This window comes from Neoarthrinium moseri (assembly GCF_022829205.1).
Source record: "Neoarthrinium moseri strain CBS 164.80 chromosome Unknown scaffold24_Wmoseri_CBS_16480, whole genome shotgun sequence".
Classification (NCBI taxonomy): domain Eukaryota; kingdom Fungi; phylum Ascomycota; class Sordariomycetes; order Amphisphaeriales; family Apiosporaceae; genus Neoarthrinium; species Neoarthrinium moseri.
Window position 1 is genome coordinate 344,635 of NW_026055138.1, and position 18,101 is coordinate 362,735.

Below are 18,101 nucleotides of genomic sequence, written 5' to 3' on the forward strand. Positions count from 1 at the left end.
TTAAAAGATAATTATATAATATTATAATATTATTTTACGTAATTAACGTACGAACCACTTTATATATAATCGTACCACTTTTATTATATTAGTATTTTATTGCGTTTTTCGCGTTTTCAGGCTGATTTTACGGTTTTTTTTATTAGGTGCGTAGGTTGGGTGGTGGTGGTGGTAGATTTAAGGGGCTTACAGGGGACTCCCACTAATTTTTAGGGGGTGGGGTCAGGTGATACAGCACATACAGCAGATTTGATACAGCACCATTAGCAAGGCCCATGATATTAAGCGCTGGCGACGAAGATGGTATGCTCTGCTCTTAGTACTGTCGTCTATGCCTCCTACTGCTTTTCTCTTTCTGCTAGATTATCCAGAACTTAATTCGGGCAGGGGCGGGGGCAGCTCAAAACCGACAACCCCATGAGGCTCATCTGGGCGCCTATGAGAAGTTCATGTTTCTCATGACAGTCACAGTAGCTCATGAGCTGATGCACTTCTTCGTCGGATATCTGACTGGGTATGATAGGCCATCCACACCTGCCGAAGTGAACGTTCTCCCATCACTATATAATAGCCTTTCTTCGGATGGAACCCTCGTGGGCGAATCCGGAAGAGCCTGGGAGGCATTTGTCCTTGGAGGTGTTGTGGAAACTTTTGAGAATGTGAGGAACCCATTGGGTGCATACCAGGCCGGTGACTTTTACGTCATTGATGCGCAGCAGGTGGCACGCCGACTGGACCATTCATGTGTCAGGCGCATCTTAGCTTTGGGTAAGAGTGAGGTGAATCCTGTTCGAAGCAGACAAAGGCTAACACGTAAGTAGACTTCACTTTTCCTCTTCAGACCATAGGAACGTCTACTACTCTCAGTAGTTTGGATCGTTCCGCCCGTAGCATGAAGAAGGTCCGTACAGCAGTTCTTTCACAGACCCGGATTCCTTCACCAGGTCGCGATCGCTGCGGCCCTAGCACTATCAGTAGGGATACCATGAGAGCTTTCGTAAGTGTCCCTTCCCATACAGTCCGGGGACGAGGATTTTCTCTTGTTTGTCGGGCCCCTCAAGAACCCTCGTATCTTTTCTCTGCTGCGTGAATTTGGTCTGGGAACGGGTCAGGGCATACTTTGTATTGATCTTACTTTAATCTCGATGTATCTTCGCTTGTCTCATTGCTTCTAGTTAGTCAAATTTGAAGACCGTTATGCGTCCGTATAACATTTGTGAGAGACCAATATTTCATCAAGAATAGCATTTTGTCTATTACGGTGTTCGCTTCTTGCCTTGACAGTACCATCATAAGTCCATGGGGTTCAAGTGGAAGCACCATGTTTGACAAACAGGCTAGGTCATTGAGGCGGTCTGATGCGTTTAATTTGCTCTCAAGCTCTATACCCCAGACCCACACACATAGAATACTCGGCACAATTGAGCTAAATGAAGCCAGACGGCGCACCAACTCCCCTCCCGGCGGAGCACTGAATACTGTCCGTCGTACTGTTCAACAAAGTTGCGCTCTCAGTACTTCATTGATCCTTTGGCTCGTGGCCAGACATTTTGGGTTCGGGTTTCTAACCCCAAGGTCCCATGGCAACCTGACCGTCCCACTCAACACCGGGGCCCATACCGCCCTCGACCTGGGCCATGGTCGGGTCGAGCCAGGTGAACTCGAGCTTGTCCAGCTCCCTCTTGAAGAAGTCCTGCTCCTCCTGGAGCGCCTCGCGGACCTCGGCCGCCATCTGGTCCGGGTGTCTCTGAACATTGAACCAGTGGGTCAGACTCCGCAGTGCCTGCTCCAGAGGCAGCGCTTCCTCGACCTCGGCGTCGACGTCACTGCCCGCGAGCCACTCGTCGCGCAGCTCGGGCCGGCAGTGCAGGTAGACTGCGGTGATGACACGCATGTTGCTCTGCCGCCACTTACGGCCACAGTAGGGGACCTGATTCTTGAAGAGCTTGAGCGTATAAAGGCGCAGCTCGGGCTGCGGCACCTTGAGAGACTTGCGAATGATGTTAGACGACTTATACTGCACCAATAGCAGATTCCTGTGAGCTTTGTTTTTGCATATCTTCTGCAAGATGCGGAGGTAATTGATCAAGGCGAAAAAGTTGCGCCGCGAGAAGTCCGTGATCGGCTCTTTCGGCAAGGGGTTCAAGGGATAACCGAGTTCGTCAACTTCAGGGCGAGCCGAGGGATGAGGCTCGGGGTTAGATATCTGCTCCCCATTGGACGAAGCGTTCTGTGGTGGCCTCGGAGGTGACTTTCTCCGTTTTATAGGGGGAGGTGCAGCCTCGTCTTCGCTCTCATCTTCTGGTCCATCTATTTCCGTTGGCTCCGTAGGCTTATCGCCAGGACCTCGGGCCCGAAGATTACAGAACTGAAAAAAGCTATACACGATTAGCTTGGTTCAACCAAAACAAGTAGCAAGAACTCACCTGTGATCTAGGCGGTCGGCTTTGCTGTCGACCACTTGCTGGACGTCTTGATGGGCGAAGAACTTCAGAATGAGTGGTATATAATTCGAGTCCAGGAGCAACTGCGTCAAGTACTCAAATTTGAGCACGTCTGAAGTCTAACTTAGTCTGAGAAGCATTGGCAAAGGAGCGTGGGAACATACGTGAGATCTTGAACCATTTCAGTAGCAGCAAAATTACTCCTGAGAGCGCCTTGCCTTCCAGCTCTCTTTGCCTCAGCTGATCTAGATCTTCCAAGGACAAATCAGGAGAGTCCTGAGAGCCAGAACCATTTGTTCCATCTTGGGAGCGAAGTAGGGGCATGCCGGCTTGATTCATGCGGGCATTGTTCGCCTGAGCATCCTGTCCACGCTGAGGCATGGTGATGAACGCCGTCACATTCGCGAGCACGACCCTCATAAGGACTATGACAACGGATTGGAGCTGAGGTAAGGTGGTATCCTGTTTTCAGTCAGTGCCGCGGCGGGAACTTGAACCGAAAGTACAACTCACGTAGAATGTTTCAATGACTTGCAGGCGGTGTTTGATGTCGCCACTTAGTCGATCAGGTTCGGGGCCAAAGTCAATGGCAGGCCCCTGAGACTTAGCCATCCGCTTTTCAATAGTGGCAAGGAGCTTCTCTTCATCAATGTTCTCCTCGTCACCCAGAGACAGCGCGTCAAGGTCAAGGTCATCTATGTCATCGTCTGACCCATCGTAGCCTCTCTCGAATTTGAGGAACCTCTCACGTTCTTCCCAAAGCTGGCGTGTTGCTCTCGTCATCCGAACTCGTTTGGAAAAAAGCTCTCCCGCCTCGAGGATGGAAGCGGGTATATCGCTCCCCTCCCATCTGCGCCCAACAAGGAGATCTTGAAGACCAGCGCCGCCTTTACCGCCCGCACTATTGCTAGTCGCATCCAAAGGTGGGTACATGAAGGGGAAATTTTGGTTCGTCTGATAGTTTTGCTTTTTTCCTCCTTTACCTCCTACGCCCGGAGAAGGTGGCGGAGATGGGGCTGGCGTTGCTATATGGACGGGCTGGTGCAGAATCGAGGCACCGCTACTTTGCGCATTTGGCGGCCCAGGCAAGATGCCGTTTGATCCATTGTTTCTCGTCGGATGGTTGGGCAGAGGAGGCAAGAGGGAAGTGTCATCCGCCTCCAGGGGTAGAGGTAATTGCGGTGGTACATACGCAGGATATTTGGACGATATTTCCTGCCTGAAAGCATGGTAGTCCAGGGGTGAAGCTGTAATGGTATCCTTCTCATGTTCATTAGTCGTTGTTTCTGCCAGGGCCTTTTTTGTTTCCTCGATATCAGGCATGCCACCGAAGACAATCAGGATGGTCTTCCACAGCAACAACAGAATCTATCCTGGGTCAGCTATGAATTGTCTCAGGGTGACTCTAGGGCCACGAACCTGGGTCATGCAGGTGGGAACGCCTTCCAACCACCTGATCTTGGCGACTACTGTTAGCATGAAGGTGGCTATGTTTGGATCAAGTTGGACTATAGACATCAGCTCAGTTGACTCCCGATGGGCTAGTGACACTCACGTATTTTGTCGTGGACGCCGGGCAACTCGTGGCGGTTGCCTAGAACCACCTGTATCGTCATGTACATGATCGTCATCAAGTTCATTAATTCGTCCTGTGCCTCCTGGGAGCCTTCCTGCGGTGGACGGGTTGTGTCTGAAGTCCTGTTTGGCGTCGTGAGCGACCCATAAAACACGGTGGGATTTCATGGATGCAGGGGTTAACCAGGACCTACCATAGGATTTCGAAAGCATTCTGTAATGCTCTCCATATAACCGGCAGCCCGTCCGCGTCGGCCAGCAATGTGATACCCTCTGTGATAGCTCGCAGTTGCCCCGGCGTGGCCACAGTTCTTACCTGTGCGTGGTCCCGATCGGCCGCAAACGGCGGCACAACCGCCGTATCAGCCCAGCGCCCACAGACGAGGTACATGATGGTGCCAATAGCTTGTATGCGCGGCACATCATCTCCGGAGTCGACGAGGCGCAGGGTCTTGCGCAAGAACCTCATCCGGGTCTCCCCGTCGACGTCGTCCCACGCAGCCCACTTCTCGTCCAGCGCAGCCGCGACATGCTGCTCCCAATGCGACTCAAACACGCGCTGGGCGGCGTTCAGGCGCACCCACTGCCAGAACTGGTAGACGAACCACTCGTCAATCTCCTCGGCGTGAGGGCCGGTGTCCTCGTACGTGAAGTCGTAGGCGGCGGCCTCGGTTCTCGGGAACTCGGACACGATCCTACGCAGCTGGGCCAGTGACAGCGAGTCAGGCGGCTGGTTACCCGGGGGCGGCGGTGGCAGGCTCGGTGGATTGGGAGGCACTTGGTTCCGTTGCAGGCCCGGCCGTTGCCCTGCCTGCTGCATGTTGAGGGCACCGGCGGCGGTGGTACTGTTCGTGGATTCGGCTGCGGCTGCTGCCGACGCAGCATCGGACGGCACGGCGCTACTCTCGGCGGCCACGCCTGTATCAGCGACATCTACCGGTCCGGGGCCGGCGGCCTTGGAGCCGTCGGCGTCCTCGTTGGGGACCCGCGATGGCCACAGAGAGCTCATGGCTGTCGAGGGCGGCGCATGAAGTTCTGGGGGGATGTGGTAAAAATGGGTATCTAGCGGCGCAGGTGGCGGAAGCACATGTTGTTCGGGGGCGTCTCGCCTTGGGGTTCCAGGAATGGCTTCTTGTAGCTGCAGGTCGTCGACCAACTTCGCCCGCGCTCCAGTCTTGGGCCGATTGTCCCCTTTCGAAGCTGCGGAATCAACACTCGAAGTTCCCTACAGAATAGCTCGGTGGCTTCGATCCAACTAAGGCGCGAACGCGGGTCTCGCCCACTGATGATTGGCGCCAAGCTAAGCCTCTAGTTAGCATAGTAGGTGCCAATTAGCGTGCCTGGCTGGTGTGCTGTTTAGCAAGGGGTCCTGGGCAGCTGGGTACCCGTGCTACTGTAAAGTCTGCCTAAGGTACCTAAGGGCCCCTCGCGCCCCCCCAAGGTACATATCTAAGATCCCTACCATAGTACAGTAGCTATTCGGTCTAAAGGGGGGATAGGCATCCACGCAAATCCCGTTCAATATAATGGCATCCTATACTGCATGTCAGTAGTCTGGCCGGGTGTATCTATGCAGAGCTAGCACGCGACAACCCAGTATTTTCATCACCTCATGCGGATTGTACTCCCTGCCATGCTTCAGTCCTCTGGGCAGTGGTCCAGAGCAGCACATCCAAAGCGTTCCATTCACGTTTTCGAAATCTCTTCACGTTGATTCACGTGCAAAGCATGCTTCCATCTAAAACGCATTTTCTACGTGATTTTCGGAGATGGCTGCAGAAATGCAGAAATGGGGTATCAAATAATTCCTAGACTCCAATCCATCAGAAGATGTGAGGGCATATGATCCTGATGGTGCTAATGCCAGTCCATGCATGCATGCATCCGACCCGTCCTCAGGGCCATGGCCATGGGGGTGAAGCACCTCATCCCTTGCTCTCTACGGTCCCTCCGAGGGCTTTCCTGACGATGATGGACGACCCTCGATATGGGGTCGCTTAGTGTCACGTCCGTCATGCGATGAGCCCGGCCGTTTCCTCTCCTTATCTCGCACCTCGACTTCCTTTCCTGGCTTCTCTGCGTCCTTCGCCTTTGAGTTGGCAGCACGGCGGGCCTCCCGTTCCTGACGCTCCTTTTCGCGGCGCAGTGCTTTCGACTCAAACTCGTGCCAGTCACCCTGGATATTCGCAAGTCTGGGAATACATCGTTAGTGACAAGTGCATTGCGCAGTCACCAGGAGGGCACTTACTCTGTAGCTTGCCGGGGTGGCGGGTACTCCGTGGTGAAGTAAGGGTGCTCAAGGGCTTGGGCAGCCGAGGGCCGCCGAACAGGGTCGTACTGAAACATGGAGGCTAGGAGTTCGAACGCGGCTGCGGGAACCTTCTCCATATACTTCTCGGCGAAGACGTTCGGTTTACGATAGCCAGGCCTCAGGAGCTCGAACCACTCCATCTTGACAAGATCAGGCCATTCCACCTTGTTTGGCGTGCCGAGGATGGCATAGATCTTATCTAACTGGTTAATTTCCGTGCCATCACCGGGGAAGATAGCATGGCGGGTAAAGATCTCAACCATCACACACGCAGCGCTCCACACGTCAACTGCAGCGCTGTATCGTGTCTCGCCGAGAAGCAGCTCCGGAGACCGGTACCAGATAGTGATGACACGGTTCGTGTAGTCGTTCTGATGGTGTTTGGCATAAAACCGGGCCAGACCAAAATCTGCAAGTTTTAGTATACCGTCGCTGCTCACGAGAATGTTGGCAGCCTTGATGTCTCTGTGAAGGACGCCCCTGGTGTGCAGATAGTCCAAGCCCTCAAAGAGCTGCTTGGCTAGGTGTTTCTTCTGGTCGGGTTCAAGCTTGAAGGAAGGGTGGTTGAGAAGACCCGTGAGATCATGCGAGAGGTATTCGAAAACCATGAAGCAATCGTTCCTCTCAACCATTACTTCTTGTAAGGAGACAATATTCTCATGGCGCAGAGATTGGAGCAGTTTGATTTCGCGCACGGCAGTGACAGGAAAGCCATCTCTTTCTCCTTCCATGCGAATTTTCTTCAGGGCAACAAGTCGTCCGCTGTAAACATGTACGCCCTTGAAGACTTTACCATAGGTACCAGATCCAACCACCGAGTCATTGCCAGGCTTTCTATAGAACGGAGACTCGGAAGCGGCCAGGTGCTCGGGTAATGTGGGCTTTGGTTTCAGGCGCCTCTCTATCCTTATTACTTTCCTCGTTCTGGGAGGCCTCGCCGGCCTAGGGTGTTCGGGAGCTCGTTGCCTGCTGTGGTATTCGTGGTCATTTCGTGATCTAGACGATGCTGGACCAGTTGGGACATCCCTAGGCAAATCCCGGTCTCTGTTGCTACGATCATCGGCAGGCTGCGGCGGGTCTCTTCGTGGAGGAGCGGCGCTGAATTTCTGCGAGATCTCCGGCTTAGGGGCGGCAACTGGAGTCTTGGATGTAGCCTTGAAGGCGAAGCTGAATTTTGGACCCGACTGAGTGCTTGTCGTAGGACCACTGGGCGGAGCACGATTTGGTTGAGGCACTTGCTCGTCGATATCTTGGTCGTCGATTCTCTTTGCCATTGATTCATCAAATGGCGGCTCCTTCTCGGGTTGCGAGGGATCTTGGGTGACAGGATCATCCTTCCTGAGCGCAACTGTCTCAGGCTGTTGAAGGTTTGGTCCGTGATTAGGTGTGCTCTCCCCGGAATGGCTATGGCTCGTGTGGCCTCTCTCAGCAGATGGGCCTGTGGGCGGGTTGAATCCACCGTTCCGAGATCCGCCGCGAGGGGCACTGAAGCTTCCACCACGGAAGGACCCCCTTGAGAAGCCACGACTTGGTCCTGTCGGCGGGTGCGGCGGCGACTGATTGAACTGGGACTGAGGTCCGCTGTGAGAGCCACGCTGCGGGGAGAATGCCGAAGCACCTCGAGATCTCTCGCCATGGGGTGATTGTGCACTTGGTGAGCCATGATGGGATGAGCCAGACGTAGCATGAGAGGGCGAGTAGTTGTGACGAGGATCACTGGAACGGCCTGGGGGGTGGAGAGCTGCAGACGTATTCGGTCCGTAACTACTTCGCACGTCTGCCCTTCTATTCATGCCGACTTCGATGCTGTTGGCGCCTGACGAAGGTTGTGGCCGTCTGGCCAGGCGAGGGTCCTCGCGGTGCTTCTTGCGAGAGGCAGAGGGTCCTGTAGGGGGTGGCCGGTCGGGTTGCGGGGAGTGAGGACGATGAGACAGCGGAGCTTCAGGGCCAGGCGTGGACCTCCGCGAGTATGACCCGGCTTCTGAAAGCTGAGGGGGGTGGGGGGAATGAACACGTGAGAGTCCTGAATGGCGAGACCCGGGCCGTGGTGGTGAGCGCGAGCGATTACTCAACAGCGACCCCCGACGAGGGCGTTCGTGCGGCGATGCACCTCTGTCCAGACGAGACTCGCCGGGATGGCGCGGAGAGCGGCTGCGAGCCCTCGAAGGCGGGAAATCGAACAGATCAGGTCTGTCGGACGCGTGACGTCCACGATAAGGCGAGGGCGAGCGCCGGTAGGATGGGGATGACGGGCGGGGGCGGCCCTTCTTGACCCGTCGCTTGTCCCGCTCCCGATCGCGTTTCGACTTCTTGCTGCCGTGGTACGGTGGTCCGGGGCTGATGCTTCGCCGTCTCTTGCCCGGCGAGGTGGGCGAACGCGAGCGACGTCGAGGCCCCTTGGGGATATCGTCTCGTTCCCGGAAGCCGTCACGCCGTGTGTCGCGTGGGTAGTCGCGCCCCCGCGGGGGTTCCGCGCGTCTTGGTGCAGGCGATAAGGAGCGTCTTCTGTCGTAGGAAGCCTTGGGCGGACCTCGAGGCTCTCGATCCGATCTGCCTCGATCTCTGCGGTCGTCGTCGTCGCGGTTCATGGCACCATGTCCAGCACGCTCATAGGCTCGCCTCGAATGGCTGCGATGGGAGCCGTGTGGCGAGTGTGCTGGGCGGTGATATGCGTGGCCTGATCGAGGCTCGTGGTCTCTGTCGGCGTAGGCCATCTTGTGCAGCACGGAGTCGGGACTGGATTTTTAGTGCCAACGAAGACGGCAAGTTAGCCGAAGGACATGGGGGCGACTGCACCATGCAGTAGGCCAATGGTATGAGAGTCCAGTGGGCAGCGGGCAGATGAGGCTGCTCTCCCAGTCCCAGAATCCGGTCGATGGCAGGTCCGAACAAAGAGGGCGGCGATGAGATTCTCCAGTTGCCCACGAGGCCCTGCCGATGTTCGCGAGTAATGAGTGACCTTGCGCCTGATTGAGGGTGCAGCGTCAAGCTTCCGTCGCGGTGGTGGGTCGTCGTTTTCCCCCTGCTAGTGCCAGTGTTCAGTGCCACGGGCAGCGCCTGGTGCCAGTGGCCTGTCGACGCAGAGCCTCCAGCCTACACAGGCGTAGGCATAAGCACACGCACACAGGCACTGGCACAGGCACAGGCACAGGCACAGGCACAGGCACAGGCACAGGCACAGGCACAGAGTGCATTCCCGCCGACCAGCAAAAAGGACCAGAGGATACTGCTCCAAATCGGATCAGCATCCCGCGTTCCAATGATCATATGCTGGACGCGCCGCGCCCTCGCCACGCCTTGGTCGATTGATGCGCCCAAATCCACGGCGACCTGGGCCTTCAGGCTTCGCAGCGCTGCCGACCGTGCTTTCGGGTCGTTCGAAAGGCGCAGGCAAGTCAGGCAAAGCAACACAAAAAGGCTATCTACGAATCTCCTAGACGCCCATCCTCCGACAGCTTTCCCTTCCCTTATTCATGGCCCCATTTACTTGAGAATCTGCCCCGATACTTGTAAGACCGGAGTAGCGGGCCCGCCAGTGCCGACAGTAGACGTCCTGATGCACATTTGCAAACTTGCCGTAGCAGCTTGATCACCTAACGTAGGCAGTCCCGCCGCCCCCAGATTCATCGTGTGTCCCAAGATTCAAAGAAGAGAATGTTCATGCCTGATGGCGATGCTATCAGTTAGCGATGCAAAAGCGGCGCGTGCCTGGTTATGGCCAGACTGCGATGCGAAGAGGCGTTGTGACTCCCCGCATTTGTTGCATGCGCATATCAGCTGCCAGCGACACCAGCCCACCACATCAAGGCCCTGTCAGTCGCAGCCGGCAACCAGCCAGCAACCAGGAAGGTAGGGGCAGAAATGGGAAGAGACCGACATAATTTGACGATAGAGTCACATGGCGCGGTCCTCCCAGCCTTCCTAGCATTGAGAACAGTTGCACAGAATGTCCGTTAACGCTGATGGGTATGGCGAAAGCCAGGGGAGAGTGCCTGCAACGCCAGGAAAACCACCATCCCTTGGCTTCTGGATACAGAGCGAGAGCTGGCAGTCGAATCAAATAACTAGACAACTACCCGTCCATGCAACCAGTAGTGAAACGTGCCGTTCTTAAGTCGAGAGCCGACAGCAACACTGGTGCACGCAGTAGAGCATGGTAAGTTCAAAATATGATCCCCAACCACGAGAGCAGGGGGCTCAACCCATGTATACCTTGGACGTCGCGCGGGAGCGAAACCGTCCCCAACGTGGACAAAAAATGGGAGGCGAGGGGGGCCAGGCTTCAATGAGGCTTCGGGCATCGGGTACGAGGCTCGCTGGTAATGCGACCGCACTGGCCACGACCAGGAACAACGAACTCTGACGACTTTGGATAGGAACCGACCCTCGGATTGCGGAGGGCATCACGTCAACGCGGAGTGTCAATATAACTCCAAGACTATGAGAGATCGGGTCGGTTTGGCAGCGGCGGCGAGGTGCTAGAAAGAACTGCGCGATGTGGGATCGTGACATTAGATAGGACGCAGGTTGGCGGTGTCGACCGTCATCCAGGTGTGCTTTGCCTGGAGGCAGTCAGCGCTCCCATCGCTAGCAGAAACGGATGGTATCTCTCCATCCTGAAGGTGCCATGCGACATCGCGACGATGGAACGACGGCAAGTTCGATGGAAACCCCTAAGGTGAGGTTGGTTGCGGTGGATTCGGTGGGATCTGTTCTGCTCCTTGGCTTCACTGTCTGAGGTGTGTGTTGTTTGGCGAGAACAATCGCTGCTAGCGTCCAAATGCACGTGCTCGGATTGGAAGCCCCGTGCCGCGCCACGCCTCCTTTGTGGCGCATGACTAGCAAAGCTGTTGTGGCTCACTCTTAAGCTGGTGCGAGCCGTTGAACGATCAGTTGGGTTCTCGATTCCCAGGTTGTGTTGATCAATGATCATGTCATAGCAGGTTTTACATGCTGAAATGATAATCATTTCGGTAACTCAGATTTTGCCAGTCAGAAACACCTGCTTCCGACCTGTTACTTCTCTTCTGCAAATAGAGCCGTTCATCTCGTCTTGGGGATCACCAGCTTCAAGGCAGCCCAGTCGCAACTGATCATTCTGGGTGCGATCCAGATGGTTCGCCTCAACCTCCAGCATGGAAGAGTTGGTCCTGAGACGTAACTGCAAATCTTCTTGCCACACAATGATTCCGCGAGATCCATCAGCCGAGCATGTTGTGGCACCGTAATCATGGTATTGCTCACAGGAACTGGCAACAAGCAGAAAACACTGTTGAACTCGTTACTTAGAGCCGTTTCAAATATTGAAGAACAATGCCAATACTACCGTTAGTAAAATGATGTCTTGATAGTCCAACGCACCGGCCGACCATGATATGTGTTCTTCTGTACTCTACGTCAAGCTCGACTTAGATTTAGACGAAGGACGGCTATTAACATTTTTCAACTACACTAGACACAATAAGAGGGTTTGAAATGCTGTCTTTCTGTGGTGCGTCTCAGACTCGCAAAGGGTGCTTCGTCAACCCCGAAAGTCGCAGCAATTTTCGCTGCGCAACGTCAAGCATGAGAGTCACTTCTGGCCTTCTTCCGTCTCAAGATTGTGTCGTTTCTCGTTCGAACTTCCATTTCCACATATTCCATTCACGGGCGATGAGGCTGGGATGCCACGCAATATATCTGCTACCGGATCTTGAGACCGAATGTGGCTGTTTCATCCCGTTTTCCCCAACGGCTCGGTAAAAGCGAACCGAGTATTGATAGGAAGTTCCCACATGTACGGATCCGGAAGCTTTTGCGGAGCATTTTCTGACAATGGACTAAATTTTTGGCAGCGGACTATTACTGCTAGTTCCGCAAGGCCCTTGGCAAGTTGGCACACCGTTACTGATGTAATACGCTTGGCGCCGCATTCTCCAAGAAGCCCGGAAAGGTGAGTTATGCAAAGCATGATCAACACCCTGGTCATCACCGTTATGTCTTCCATCATAAGTTGCGCTTTGTTTTCTGTTCGCACTACACTCGAAGCGATGCCACACTGCTAGGAAGCATGAATTCTGGTGCTCAGAAGCTGAGTAAGACACATATATCAGTTTTCAGTCCACTTGCTGCCTACAAGCGGCTGATACGGCCAGCCAACTTCGGGAATACTGTCAAGGACCATTCCGGTCTGCAGGAGCATGTGAGGCTTGATCCCTCATTTCCACTACGCAACCACGGTCCCTGGGGCAGGATTCCTCGAAGATGGAGTTAACCTCATTAACAATAGGCCCGGAGAATAAGTGAACTAGCACCGCGTGGCCAGAAGCCAAGTTTTCTTGCTCGTCCTCATGTTTGCGCTGCCCCTTCATTTCGGATCGACATGCTTCCTACCACCTTCGCGCTCACTAGCGCAGCTGAATCCCCCATAGAGAGAGAGAGAGAGGCTGAGTAAGTCTACTTGCCTCGACGACAGGGCGGGAGTTGGCCTAGAACGGCACAATTCTCCGACGAGCTTGTTCATAGCTTTGCTTATCTTGGAGACCAGCATTATGCCGATGGAGCGAGCTCATTGGCTCGCAAACGCCGGCGTTATGCCCACAAGGCTCATACAGTCTTCTGAGGTGTGGGTTGGGGGTTGGCAGACCACCAACACATACCCACCCTGTCCATACCTTCTACGGGGCAGGGAGGTGGAAAATGTTTCTAGAACCTAGGCCCGAGGGTCTCAGCTGAGCGCTCCACACAGGTCTCGAAAGGTCTTACAGGTCACTGATGACCATTTATTACGACCTCCAGTGATATCATGATTTGACGATCACGTTCGAGTATATTCCTTTGACAAGAGGAGCGTCAAGGGTGTAAGTGAAGTCAACCAAACTTGCCACTGTATTACCACGAAGAGAAGATCGAGTTCTTGATCGCCCTCCCCTCGGATCCGTCATCTGAAAATTGAACGCTTCCGCATCTTGCCAGGGTAGTCGGCTGCCCCTCACGATGTATAGTCCGAGCACTTCATGCTGTTGACACCATTTATGCCTCAGAAACCAGCTGCAGTGGGACCAGACGAACCAGCACTTGGGTTGTAACAGGGGTTACGTTGTTTCTTGTCATCATCGGGCCAGCATCTACCTCGTAGCACCAGGCTCTTTCGGAAGAGGTGGCGTGGAGGTACGTTGAGCTTGAGGGTTCCCTCACTCGTCTTACACAGATTTCTGCCACGTTAGTGGCCAGGATGATCAGTTCTCAGACTTTTCCACGTACGTGTAGCACGTCCAAACAGCTACGTAGTCGTAGTGGGTCAGCACCCGGCTAGGCCAGTGCAGCAACTCTCAGAAACCCCCATGTTTTGCATGTCACTCGGTCGATGAGGGTCCAACCTGGAGTACGATAGCCTGCGTTCGTACGCTAGGTATCGGTCACCTTTGGTGCATGACTATGCCGCGGCCAACTGCTTGGACGCAGAGGCAATCAAGTCTTGATTTGGCTATTTGCGCTGTCACTTGCCGTCCTCTATTGCAGACTGGTGGCTCGTCTGTGCCGATGAGACACCGTCGTGGCTGCAGACCCGACGCATTCTGGCGGCATCTGGTGGCTGTCGTCGGTTGACTCTACCGTAGAACGCACCCAAGCCAGCGGCGCGGTTGGCGCAAAGTCGCATTTGGCAATAGCGACGGCTGATCCCCTGGCAGCTCGAACCCCAGCACGAGCGTGCAGGAGCCAGGGTCTGCCTCCGGGACGTTTGATCCCCGTCCAGACGCGGGGCGTGCTAGTCCGTCCTCGGTATAGCGCGGCCCCTTGGGGCTCAACTCCCAACCTTATTGTCATAGCCTGGTCCAACGACGAAACCTGGACGTGTTCCATCTCTGCCTCAACCCCCATCGCCACACAATGCTCTACACTTGCTTTGTCTAGGCCTGCGATCGCTTCACCACCACTATGCCACCTCTTGCTTGCAGACCTGACACCACTCCGTCAGGATTCGGCCACCCATGAACCAGTGACGGGAGTTGCCATGTACCCATTCGCCGGAATGGCGCGACATGTCGTCTGGAGGGTACCTTTGCCGTGTCCACTCGCATCTCGCTGTGTCCCACGGCGAGCAGATGCACCAGTGATAGCTATTTTGGGTCCCTCGAAACCAGTGTCCAATCGTCGTCTGGCCCTTGGTCGTTCCCATGCTTGAGTTCTCCGCCCACCACACCAGATGACGGTTGTGACCCTTGGTGGCCTGCAGGCCTAGCTCGATGGCGACGCCGGACCTTGCTGAGCCCGCGCGGGGGCCATGGTCACGGCGATCACCTTGTGCAGCATATCTGTGATATGATCTCTTCTTACCACTGGCTTTCATGCGTTCTTCTGATCTTCTTCCGTCTCCTCTGGAACAGGACTGCGGCCTGGTGCGAGTCTTCCTACCCGCTAATCCCAGCTCCCCAGTGGTTGCTGTGTCTTTCGTTTCTAACTGTAGACTTCTTCTTTTGCCATTCTGCAGGTTCAGGGTCTGTTTCGTCTGGTCTGTAATCCGGCTCCTGGTGTAGCCAATCCATCTTCTCTTTCCATCTCATCCTTCTCTTACTTTCCTCCTTCCTCCTATCCCCCACACGACATCACGGTAGAAACTTCGAACCGCCACCCGATATCATTTATGGATTAAATGACAACGGCCGAAAGACAGGTTTAGGCACGGCGCCATTGCCTAGAGTCCATTGTCAGCAACGATGTCTGGATTTCACAGCATTGGGAGTGGCTATTCAGCCAACAGCGCCTTCGCCATGAACACAACAATGACGAACAGTTCGAGGGGGTTTCTACAGGCGGCCAATGGCAACTCGACCTTCCAGGTCATCAATGAGTTTAAATTCCTCGCCGCACGATCGATTCGCCAGTCCGCCATAATACTGTCTGTGTTCAACACCATTTCGGCGTTCGCTGCAGCGTTGGGTATTCTGTACGACTGCTACCAGAGGGCACAGAGGAATAGAACAAGGGGACAGGCCAAGTAAGCATCGGCGCTTAAGTTTCACGATGAAAGAAAACACTCGCTGACTTTGAGTTCCAGACCAAGTATTTTCACTTGTGTTAAAGGCGCCGAGACCTACCCTTTCATATTATCTCTGGCTATTACGATACAGGGAATCATATTCGCTGTATCTCAGTCTCGCGGGTTGGACGGCCTCTTCGCTAAGGGCTGTTCATTAATATCCCAATTCATGTGGCCAGGTGAGCTGAGAAGAGACGGGCCCCTCTCATGCAAGAGAAACTAACAGGCATATTAGCAATCTTCATCGTTCCTTACGTGCAGCTTATTTTCGGCATCGAGATTGCGCTCCGTGGACTTCGAACGAAGCCGTTCCCTCCGAGAGGGAAGTGGACTGTAGCAATATGCATGGCCGTTTGGAAAATGCTACTTGTAATCACGGGTTTAGTGGCCTTCTTCATCCCGTCATCGGATTTCTGCTTTGCGTCTCTTTTTTGGTTCGTCGCAAAGTGGGCAGAAGGAGGGTTCGCGCTGTTCATGACCATCTCTGTTATCTTGATCGCATGTGCTGTGATTGTCTTCTTGAAATTGACAAGACACGCTACGATTGAAACGAGTGAAAGGGTTCAGGCGTCAAGGATGGTATACTATCTTGCTGTGGGCATTCTCTCCAACGTGAGTCTTTTTGGATCAGTATCTGTGCTATGCCAGCCCTGCTAACACTGCAAAGATCCTCATGGTACCATTCTTCATTTATCTCACCTTCAACAACCTTGGTGACATGGATGGGGACGCCGGTCTCACCTTGTCAATGATTGCGACGGTAGTGGCCAATGTCTCGGGGCTGATGAACGGCGGGCTCCACTTGTTCTTCCGTTCGAACATCATCTCCACGATTGGGCCCAGAGATAAGATGGCCGAGTATGAAAGACAGCAGTTGAAACATAAAATACGCAAGGCCGACTCAAACGACTACGACTTCTCCAGCCATGTACTGCAACCAGTCAGTGGCCCTCGTCAGCTTGGAAGGACAGCAAGTGAAGAGTCCCTTGTGCGTTACGAGAAAGAGGAGGAGTCCGTTGAAAATCAATCATTACGCACATACGGCTTCAGCCCGAATCCCTCGAAGTCAAATAGCGTGTTCCCATCCACAACAATACCCCGAGCCCCGGAACCGGCTCAGCTACCAGCCTCGACTTTGCCGTCAGCAGGCATCCACCAACGGAGGCCTTCAACATCCTACTCGTTATTTCCGAGCAACGCAGCCAATACTACCTCGGTGGCGATGCTCCCAGCGACAACATACTCACCCGTCGCAAATACAAATCCGTTCGACTTTGAGACCTTAAAACCGCCACCGTCAATCAAGACAGGCGGCCGCCACAGAAGAGACTCATCAATGGCATCATCCGCCACAGTACAGATCGGCTTGCGCTTCTCGAATGTGGACGATATGCCGCCAATGGCGAGTACAATGGTCAAGAATGCCGAGCAAGTACATAACCTGGATTGCCCGAAGGCACTGAGACCGAGCCCACTTGCAGCCTTCACAGGCAATGAGCCATCGAGTCCATCAGAGCCTCAGAGCCCTGTGAGCGCGACCAGCTCACGGGATCCAGTAAAAGATGCAAGGATGAAGACTCTGCCTCCTGTACCACGCGCAGTCACCCTCGCACAGGTTGACACTTCTCAGGGGCAAGAAGGACTCCTAAGTTCCAAAGTATACAGGCCGGAAAGCCCCGTCAAGAAGATCCCTAGCCCAAAGGGCGTTGGTTTCAACGTTCCGAAACGGGCGAACACTACGCCCGTGCAAGAAACAGCAACCAGCCCGCCGCCGCCCCGCAACCGTGGCAACTCAGACGTCGCTGAGCGTAGAGGCGACTGGATCTGATGAATTCAAAGTTGCTTGATGCAGAGGCGACACTCATCCTTGTCGCCTTGACATCATTTCCCATGACAGTAGCCTTGACACAGATTGTCTGGTCGCTCGTCACTGGGACTTCCAGATATCTGGGCGCATTTGTACGATGAACCAGAAAGATGTGTGAGAAAGCATGGCCTCAAAAGCTCAATCCGGTCCGGTCCACCACAAATCGGCGTTCTACGGGGGTCCTGTGTGATACCTGACCCACTTGTTCGTTTCGTTGTTTCAATATTTTTTTTCTTTAACTCTTTTCATTCCTTTACGAAGAAGCCCTTTTTTCACCACCAACTGGAGTCAAGACCGGGGAGGCGCTGTTCCATACATGTTTTCACTTGCATACTTTAGGCGTCGCACAGAAGACCAGGAGATTCCCATAACTTCCTTTGTGATTCTTTTCTCTAAGGGGTCTTTCAGATACAGAGGCCGGGTGGAGAAGCGACGGTGAGCTGGGGGGTTGTCATCGAAGAGAAGCCGCCCAGCTGGGATTATGCCATGTAGGCCGATGAGGGAAACGATTGAACGTCTGTGCTTAAGCGATGGCAAATTGCCATGGAAGAGGTGGGATGTAGGAACCCAGATAGTAGCATAATGGCGTCTGCAGAGGAGACCCATGATAAGATAGCTAAAGAAACCCCAAGAAGATTCATAAGTACATTGGATTCATCTGATTCATCTTATAGTCACAAGTGATAAGTTGAGCACTATCTTCGCCGGTCCGCGTGTATACGGGTATACAAGTCTGTCCGGCAATCTGCTCCACTTAAACCCCACCTCTCCTGCCTGCCTGCCTTCTTCCCCCGAACTGCCCAGATGGATTGAAGCCGCTACAGAAACTGAACGCTGCTGTAAGTCATACACATTCCAGTTACCGAAGAACTACAGTTCACACAA

The 18,101-nt window shown here is 54.1% G+C and overlaps 4 protein-coding genes across 4 annotated transcripts; 2 read left to right on the top strand and 2 right to left on the bottom strand.

Moving 5' to 3' along the window:
* Positions 1 to 300: 300 nt before the first annotated feature.
* Positions 301 to 1,211, top strand: JN550_006757 (uncharacterized protein; the record flags this gene model as incomplete). The annotated part of the gene is made up of 5 exons (XM_049318531.1): positions 301 to 303; positions 363 to 514; positions 572 to 768; positions 822 to 997; positions 1,176 to 1,211. The coding sequence occupies 5 exons, from the start codon at positions 301 to 303 to the stop codon at positions 1,209 to 1,211; spliced, it is 564 nt and encodes a 187-aa protein (XP_049171326.1).
* A 353-nt stretch (positions 1,212 to 1,564) lies between these two features.
* Positions 1,565 to 5,028, bottom strand: JN550_006758 (uncharacterized protein; the record flags this gene model as incomplete). The annotated part of the gene is made up of 7 exons (XM_049318532.1): positions 1,565 to 2,378; positions 2,427 to 2,556; positions 2,609 to 2,906; positions 2,958 to 3,812; positions 3,864 to 3,952; positions 4,000 to 4,142; positions 4,214 to 5,028. The coding sequence occupies 7 exons, from the start codon at positions 5,026 to 5,028 to the stop codon at positions 1,565 to 1,567; spliced, it is 3,144 nt and encodes a 1,047-aa protein (XP_049171327.1).
* Positions 5,029 to 5,958: 930 nt separating this feature from the next.
* On the bottom strand, positions 5,959 to 9,044 carry JN550_006759 (uncharacterized protein; the record flags this gene model as incomplete). The annotated part of the gene is made up of 2 exons (XM_049318533.1): positions 5,959 to 6,211; positions 6,268 to 9,044. The coding sequence occupies 2 exons, from the start codon at positions 9,042 to 9,044 to the stop codon at positions 5,959 to 5,961; spliced, it is 3,030 nt and encodes a 1,009-aa protein (XP_049171328.1).
* Positions 9,045 to 15,026: 5,982 nt separating this feature from the next.
* Positions 15,027 to 17,177, top strand: JN550_006760 (uncharacterized protein; the record flags this gene model as incomplete). Its single annotated transcript, XM_049318534.1, has 4 exons — positions 15,027 to 15,307; positions 15,368 to 15,528; positions 15,585 to 15,961; positions 16,017 to 17,177. The coding sequence occupies 4 exons, from the start codon at positions 15,027 to 15,029 to the stop codon at positions 17,175 to 17,177; spliced, it is 1,980 nt and encodes a 659-aa protein (XP_049171329.1).
* Positions 17,178 to 18,101: the final 924 nt, after the last annotated feature.